The 9390-nt window shown below is 33.3% G+C and overlaps 1 protein-coding gene across 1 annotated transcript; it reads right to left on the reverse strand.

Moving 5' to 3' along the window:
- Positions 1–5007: 5007 nt before the first annotated feature.
- On the reverse strand, positions 5008–7255 carry LOC114186190 (polygalacturonase-like). The gene is made up of 4 exons (XM_028074230.1): positions 6742–7255; positions 6329–6618; positions 5678–5906; positions 5008–5521 (listed from the first exon to the last, which is right to left on the reverse strand). Exons 1-4 carry the CDS (start codon positions 7189–7191, stop codon positions 5303–5305), a joined length of 1188 nt encoding a protein of 395 aa, XP_027930031.1. The 5' UTR covers positions 7192–7255; the 3' UTR covers positions 5008–5302.
- Positions 7256–9390: the final 2135 nt, after the last annotated feature.

A 9390-nucleotide genomic window follows, 5' to 3' on the forward strand; every position in this document is an offset into this window, starting at 1 on the left:
CCTCATAGACTTTTAGTCAAGTGCAAATATTGTTCAAATACTTGTTGGGGGTAGTGTTGCAAGAATGAAACATCATCTTGCTGGAACAAAGGAGAATGTCATTGTTTGTACATCTGTTCCTGATGACGTTAGAGAAATGTTTTTTGAAGTTGTTAGAAGATAAAGAAAAAAAATAAAAAAAGCAAATCAGGTAAATTGTTTTTAAGAAATAGATATTCAATGTAGTAAGAAGGGGAAACAAGGAGTTACAAACCAAAAAACCATAAATGAAATGTTTAAAGATAGAGTATGTGATTCATGATTGACAATATTCAAGCTAGTTTGGAGAAATATCAGGTTGAATGGGAAAAATGGGGATGTAATTTGATGTGTGATGGTTGGACAAATGGAAAAGAAAGGTCTCTTACACAATTTTTAAGTAATAGTCCATACAGAACAATGTCAAGGATGCTAAACAAATGTTTGAACTATTAGATTATGTGATTGAAGAAATTGGGGAGGATAATGTTGTGGAAGTTGTGACAGATGGTGCTTCTAATTTTGTGGCAGCAGGAAAGATGTTAGAAGAGAAGGGAACTACACTATTTTAGTCTCCTTGTTGCCTTGACTTAATTCTTGAAGACATTGGTGAACTTCTAGTATTTTAAAATATGATTGTAAATGCCAAAAAAAGTCACAACTTTCATTTATAGACACACACATGGGTCCTAAATTTATATAGAAAATATTCTAAAGGAAAAGAATTAGCTCGACCAATAGTCACTTACAACTGCTTTTCTAACCCTTCAATGTATAGCACAATAGAAAAATGCTCTTCTAGGTATGTTTGTTTCAGAAGAATGGACAACTAGTAAACATGCTAGTAAGACTGAAGGTAAACAAGTAGTGAGCATTATTTTATCTGATGATAGATTTTGGAAATCCATCCAATATTTCTTGAAGTGTTTCATTCCACTTGTGAAAATACTAAGGCTTGTTGATGGAGACTCAAATCCTACAATGCCATATATTTATATGAAGATATGGATAGAGCTAAAGAGCAAATAGTTGCAAATTTCAAGAATGAAGAATCTCGTTATAAAAAGGTGTGGAAAATAATTGATACTCGTTGGAATTTGCAGTTACATAGACCTCTTCATGTTGTTGCTTACTACCTTCATCCTAAGTAAGTATAAAATCAAGATAAACCTAACTATTTTATTCTAGATAGTTCTTGGCCAAGACCTTAATACCCCAAGGCTTTTCAACCTTCAAGTCACACAAATAATTGACCATGGACTCAGGATATATGATGCTTCCACGAACCTGCCTATTCGTGGTCCTGCCTCTACGAACCTCCCCGCTCAAAGTCCAACTCTACGGACCTCCCCGCCCGTAGTCCAACACACGTGATCCATCAGTTACGAACCTCCCTGCTTGTAGCAACTCTCAAGTGTAAGCACGAAACATATGAACCTCCCTACTCGTATCTCCACACAAAAGCATCAGGATATGAATCTCCCCGCTCATATCATCACGTGTTCATCACTAGCCATGAACCTACACGCTCATGACATAGCATATCCTGATCCAAATCTCACATCACAGTATGATAACGAAAACAAGAAAAGCTGCACTCAGACCCACTGTATTAGGGTCTATTGCCTGGCGGTTCACATGTCCCCGCTAGGTGCAACATGTTGGAGTGATACCCTGCTAGTCCTAGCACCTGGTGAACACCATGCGTCGTCAGGCACTATATTAGTAGCGTACCTACTTCTATTCTTAGCACCTAAAATAGACCATATTCCACTCTAAAGTTCCCTCAAAACCATAACACTTATCCATAAATCAGTACCTCATTCCATATACAGTGCCATCTCACACACATGCTTTCATTACTTAAACTCACATACAAAATTCATCTATTGAACTTATATTATTCACCAAGCACTCTAGCTTTACACAATGACGTAGTCAAACTTACGGATATGACACACCATCCAGTATCTCATCATCAATCAAACTGTTTATATCACACTGCCATAGTTCTAAACCTTCCCCTCACCTATGATACGATCCTATCCAGGAAAGAGTATGATCGTTTCTGAATTTGAATCCTCAAGAGGCACAACACGAATAAATCAGAGAAAAATGTGGAATAAGACAGAGATGGAGGACTCCACAATCTAGTAGATTGATAAGTCAAGTGAAGATTCGCTACAAAGATGTTAATCTTTGATAAGAACTGGAGGCCTAAGCCAAGAACAAAGAGAATCCTCTCTTTAATGAAATCAAATTCAATATATGACTAAAAGTGTCTACATTGTTTTTGGTACTCTATATATAGGCACACAAGTTTAAGAAAACTTAAGAACCCTACAAGAAAGCCCAAGCCCAAAACATAAAAACATAAACTAATTTATAAAAGAAAGTCCAAAGCCCAAAAATATAGAACATAACTAATTTCTAAGAGGAAACCCAAAGTCTAAAAACATAAACTAATTTTCCTAAAAATTATCCTTCAAATGTGCTTCAGACCATGATCTTCATATTCTTTGAATTTCAGATTGCTTGTAGCATCAGGAGCCTTGAATAGTTTTGATCTTTCAATCTCTTGCTCCTTGCCCTTGTCATAGGTCTTTAAATTGTAAAGGTTCATCTTCAAGTTCTTCTTGTATGGAATCTTGGGATACTCCTCTATCATTCCCTCCTTCTTGAAGAGAATTTGTCCTTAAATTTGTACCACTTGAAGTTTAGGAGATAGTCCTCTATCAACCTATCTCTCAATTCAAGCTACACAATTATGGTTGGTACCTTAACTCACTATTGTATGGTTATCCCACTTCCCAAGAGTCCATACCTAAAGAACACAATGTTTTCCAGCACCTACAATCTCAATAAAAATTATCCTTTCTCTCTCATTAATTACAATCCCCACATCAATTTCCAACTACACATCAACGAAAGCATACTATAATGTACTCTCCATTAACTCATTCCAAACACCAAGGTCTAATACACTAATCTCGTCCACCTAAATTTATATTAATACTCCCTAAAACTCAACCCTCGCGTCTAGCCCAACTAGAACGCAAAAACTAGAAATTTAGCGCTATTAGGTTTTGGGAAAATTCCCAGTTTCCTTTTTTGTGCAAAATTCCCCAATCTTCCGCTACACTGACCCACCATACGATTAGGCCGAATTCACAAGAAATCTAGGAAGTACAATACACAAAACACTACTACGATTAATGACAATTATACACTGAAATCAGGATCCTAATTAACCTCTTTCAAGATCTCTCATAATCTAATGATCACCCACTCACCCTTGCTCCAAAGATTTATCATACAACCTAATTCCATTCAATTTGTAGCATTAATAATCACACACAAGATACAACAACCAATTCCAGAAGTCGCAATGACTCCTGCATCATACAACACCAAAAACAGTCCAGAACAACATCGCACCGCCTAACGATAGTTCATTGCGATTTATAACAGAACCCAGAAATCTGTGCAAAATTGATGCATCGCTTGGCAACACACTCATGACTACCAGGCGATTTCTGGGCGGAAACCCAGAAACCTACGAAAAGCAACGTAAATAAAGGGGACTTCATGCAATTTTGGTCAAAACAAGGCACGGTATATTATACTCAAATAAACAAAAAGGAGCCCTATTTCATGTAAGCCAAGTTTCGAACACAACCACACAATTCCAAAGCCAATGCGCAACCATTCAACCAATTCATGTTTTATGATAATTTCCATAAATCTAGGAATTTATAATCACTCCTCATGATCAAATATAACATTAAAATAATAAACTTATTAAAATAAAATATAATTGACATACATAGGAGTCAAACCCAAGTTTTCTCAACAAAACTAAGTACTCTTAACCATTTAAGTTAGTACTTTTCCACATCATAACAATCCGCATTAAATATCATAAAAGCTCCCACTACTCGCATTTATTAAATAATTATTTCTTTAATTATTTAAACATCAACAACTTGATAGATTTAAGAAAGCGCAATGATTATTTGGAAGAAGCATGACAATTGACTAGGGATAAGAAGAAACCTGGTATAAATTTTAATTTTTTTTCAAAATTTTATTAAGAACATAATTTCACAATTATAAATGTTAGTTTTTTGTTTAACATTACATTTCTTAGGTGGGAAAGTTATGATTTTAAGGGTAAAGAGTTGCAAAATCTAGCAATAAGGATTTTAAGACTCACTTGTAGTGTTACTAGTTGTGAAAGAAACTAGAGTATATTTGATCAAGTCCATACTAAAAGAAGAAATCGCTTGGAACAACAAAAATTAAATTCTTTGTCTTTGTTAAATATAATCTTCAACTTGAGATGAGATAAAAGGTTAGAGAAGAGAAAGATATACTTATAATCCTATATGTCTATTTAATATTGAATCAGATGATGAGTGGATTACTGAAAAAGAGGATCCTTGTCTACCAAACGATGTTTCATGGATGGAAATACATGAATCTTTTAGTCTTGAAGAGGGAGCTCCAAGCAAGAAAAGGAAGAAGGGTCCAAGAAACTTAAACAAAAAGTGAAAATCTACTACACCAACAAATGATGATGAAATTGAAGAGATGGTTGAAGAAGTTGAGGGAGATGAGTTACCACAAAATGTTATATTAGATGAAGAAGATGATGTAAGTGACATTGATATTGGAGATGATGAATGAAAAATAAAATTAAGATGTAATATTTAAATTGGAGATCTTGACTTAGTTATAATATATGATATTTTTAATGTCTTTTTTATCATATCATTTATTTTTACTTAAATATATATAATATTTTATTTATCTTAAATCTTACTATTCATAACAATAACAAGATTCCATTCACGATTTAAAAAAATTCACAAAATTATTCACGATACCAAAATCTCGATTCGATAACCATAGTATGGACCAAAATAATGCTCACTAAAACATAGAGAAAGTTCACAACTAAAACATTAAATTCAGAAGACCCGACAACACTCTTAGTAAGTCACAAAATCCCATCCATTTTGGTCAATGAATCTTTCTCTTACTTAGACCATTAACATCGGGTGGGGGAAGAATAGAAATATAGAACGCAGTTGAAATACATTTTGTTATAAACATAGAGTGTCCTCCAAAACTTTTTGAAAGAGAAAAGTTTGAGCAGGATTAATTGACCTTTACACAATCATGTAAACCATTAAACAATACCAGCAAAGCATATCCCTTCATCTCGAAGCATAGATAGAGACTTGGTATATACACATTTATACAATTCAATTTACTAATATTATAGACAACTTTCTGGCACAAGTGTTCCACTGCTCGTCCCCTCAATGTTTTTACACGATGAAGTTGCAGCCATGTTCTTGTAGGTTAGGTTTATATCCTGAAATTTGATCCCTCGACATGGATTACTCGGGCTGCAATCAAAAGTTACTGCTTCTGGTGTTGCTGAAGTTCCATTTATGTTCAAATATGTAATTTGACTGATCTTAATTCCTGAAGTCTGTAAAATATAACATATTTGTTATCCCAACAGAAAAATTGGCATGGATGTATACCAGTAAATTTGAATTTGAATTAATTCATTAAAATTTTAATTTCCCATTGAAAGATCGAAAACACATGACGGTGTTGGTTTGGATTAATTATTTTTTATTACCTGACCAGGACAACCTTGATTATTGGGGCAGTAATTCTGATCTATTATGATGGGATTCTGAACTCTGTCCATTACGATATTTTGGAAGACAACATTCCTAACGAACCCATTGCTCGGTCTTGCCCATGTCTTTATCCTCACCCCATTATCCGATCCAGAGAAGATGGCGTTTGTTAGAGTCACATTTTCTACTCCTTTTTCGTCCACCTTTTGCCCTAAACTTCCAATGCTGGTTCAAACATGTACACTCAGATTACTAGTTAGTAAAATGGTTTTATGAAAAAGTTATAATTTTTCTGAATTTCTTTAGTTTATAATGAAAATTATCATAGGGAAACATGCATCGAATTACTTTTAAATATTTGTATATATATTACAAATTTCAACTTCCTCTTATATTCATGAACAAATTGTATAATTATATATATATTATATATAGATTACAATACAAGTTCTTACGTTATTTTAAATTGTATAAATATATTACAAATAAAATACAATCAAACCACAAAAATAATATTTAAAGATGTACCTATGTATGTTTGAGGTCATTAAACCTTAAATATAATAAACAGTTTTATTCGGTTTGACTTTGAATCCAAAATTCAATATGAGTAATGCATATGAATATGATGATGATGTTGATGGTACCTTACGCCATGGCCAGGGCCACATTTTATGTTGGAGATGAAGAGGTTGTAGGTGGCATCACCAATGGAAATGCAGTCATCACCAGTTTGTAAGGTACATCCATTAATGGTAACCCCAGTTGAGCGTTCAACGTGAATGCCGTCGGTGTTAGGGCTCTGGTCAGGCGCAATAAGCCTTACATTTTTCACGACAACATTGTTGCATGTGTTGATTACAAGGTGGCTTAGTTGGCTGTTCACTGAAGTTAACCCACTAACCACCAAGTTATTCACCCAGTTGAATGTCATTGACTGCAATTATTTTATACAACTCTTTTTATTATTTTATTATTTTAAAAACTAATAATATGAACGAGTTTAACTGATAGGTAAAGAAATAACAAAAAAAAAAAAAAGATTAAGCCTTAAACGTACTCTTGCTCCAGGAGGGCAATTTTTTCCAGATCTCCGACAATTCCAGAAAGCAGCACCTTTACCATCTAATTTTCCACCAGAAACAACTAGATTCTCCACATGATTGAATAAAATCCAGAATCCAGAATTTCCTAGCGCGTTGTAATCTTCAGGAGCCACAAGAGTCCCATCTATGAGGAATGTTACCTTCCTCTTGCATGGACCTCGGAAGTTGGTGTTTCTCAGCAAGTACCTCCCTTTAGGCACGTAAATAGTGGCAGGGTTGGGATTAGCACATGCTGATTGCCAAGCTTTTATGAATGCTTCAGTGCAGTCACTTTTGCCATCTGCTTTTGCCCCAAACTTCACCACATTGTATCTAGGGGTTGGAGCTGCATCGGAAAACCCTAATAAAACACTGCATAAGATACATGAAATAGCCAACAATGTAGTTTCAAGAACACGAATCATTTTCTATTAATCTCTAGGTATATGTTCGTGGAAAATGCTCTCTAAGAATCTCAGTCGCAGTTTCGTGTTTGTGCTTCTTGATACTTCAAATGAACTGAGATATGTAGTTATATATAGAAAGGTACGTTGAAGAACAACTTATTTTAAGATAAAAAAAAAAACTGTAAAAGAATTCATTTATGTTCAAGTTAAATTAAAAATTTATAAGTTTTTAGGAGACTTCTTTAAATTGGTGTATTTATAAATTAATTTAACTTATCACTGGTTCTTAATTTAGCATTTGCTTTCATATAACACAAGTCATTTATATACATTGAATGCATAATCTTAGCAACAAAGTTAAAAGATGAGTTTGAGCTTAATGGATGTGATTGCTTTCATGAATAAAATGTTGATAAATCCTCTTTGTAAGATAAGATTGTGAATGAGTATGCATGGGATAAGCCAGTGCCTTTTTGCTTAATTAAAAGGGTTTAATTAACTTAACAAAATTTCAACCTTTTAAAATCAAACATGACATTATCAACAATGCATAATACAAATAATTAAAATCATTACTTTGTGTAGTATAATCAAAGGCATAGATAGCGCATACAATGAGTTGAATCTTGGAAATATATTATTCACTAAATTACATAGACACAGGAAGTTCTCGAACTATACTAAATTACGTGAACCTCTTATTATTTTTAAAACAATAGTATTCTTTCATTTATCCCCCTTTTATATATATATATATATATATATATATATATATATATATATATATATATATATATATATATATATATATATATTCTTAAATTTTAAATACATTGCGTATGTATTTCCATATGAAAAATTATAGTAATGGTGAAAATAATAGAAAGTGAAAATGTAATCTAAAAAATAACTAAGGAAAATGGAGTGTAATTTACTCGAAAGTATTTGTTACTTCGTATATAGTCCATGGTTTAATTTGAAGGAGTCATGTTTTATAGCTTTGAGTATGAATAACGATGAAGAAAGAGAGATCGGCGGTTGCTCATAGGCCGTACACGCTGCAGCCGTATTGCTTGTACTTAACTGGAAATGCGCAGTCAAATTGCGTACGGCCCAAAATTTGAATGTTTGCTCTTACGCCGTTTTCTTGTTTAATTGAAAATAAACAGCTTATTTTTTTCGATGATTTAATCCTTACTCTACTAGAATGTACATTACACACAATATATATATGACTTTATGTAATTTACTATTTTTTATTATTAGCTTCTGGATTTCTTTTTCTTCAATATTAGTTAATAACTTTTCTAACTCATTACAAAAAAACACTGATTACTGACGGTCATATTTCGTCTGTAAAGAACAACATTCGTCAGTAATATAATTTTATAGACAAAATTTCGACAGGCTAAAATTCATCGATAAAAGATTATTCTCTAATATTTATCGATGGATCTTTGCTTGTCGGTAATTACCGATGACATATTTCGTGGTAATTATCGATGGTTGATATCCATCTGTAATTATCGACAGTCCACATCCGTCAATAAAGGTTATTGAAGGACTGGTCCATCGGTAAATCCTTCGAAAATGCTCTCATTAACGTGTTATTTTGTTCAGTTTACTGACAAATATATCTGTCGGTAATTTCCCTGCACCATTATCGATAGATATATGCATCGGTAAATTCTTCGATAAAATAAGTTGTGGCTGCAGAATCAATTTTAACATCTACTTTACCACATAGAGTCAAACACAATCAGACCTGCCAATTTAACATAATTAGACCTATATAAACATTACAAACCACACATAGACTTGGCAATTACATAAATTCATACAAGATATCCAATAATAAACTTCTAAATTCAATATAAATAATCAAATATAAATGTATTAGTCAGAGACAATATCCAAAGTACACTAATTTTAAACATAAATGTCATAACTCATAACCCTAATAATCTACATAGTCATCAGAATCAGAAGGGTCTTCAGGGTCTGGAACTGGGTTAGGTTGCACTTGGTTGGGCTGTTATGTGCTTAGTTGGACTTTTGTAGGCTGGGCAGGTGAAGGTTGTTGCTGAGATTGTGTCAGGTTGGATACAGCCTGTCAGAGGACTTGTTGATCAAGAGGTAGCAATGTAAGGAGTATATTTTGTAACGAATAAAATTGACCTTTCAATTCTTCATAAGCTTGATCATTTTCTTGCAATT

This window comes from Vigna unguiculata, chromosome 5 (assembly GCF_004118075.2).
Source record: "Vigna unguiculata cultivar IT97K-499-35 chromosome 5, ASM411807v1, whole genome shotgun sequence".
Lineage (NCBI taxonomy): Eukaryota > Viridiplantae > Streptophyta > Magnoliopsida > Fabales > Fabaceae > Vigna > Vigna unguiculata.

What these genes read in the sequence shown, in the direction of transcription:
- LOC114186190 (XM_028074230.1), bottom strand. Translation starts at nt 7,191, where the DNA reads ATGATTCGTGTTCTTGAAACTACATTGTTGGCTATTTCATGTATCTTA. An exon ending in ATTGCCCTCCTGGAGCAAGA is followed by an intron (nt 6,619 to 6,741) that starts GTACGTTTAAGG and finishes AAATAATTGCAG; the next exon opens with TCAATGACATTCAACTGGGT. An exon ending in GGCCCTGGCCATGGCGTAAG is followed by an intron (nt 5,907 to 6,328) that starts GTACCATCAACA and finishes TGTTTGAACCAG; the next exon opens with CATTGGAAGTTTAGGGCAAA.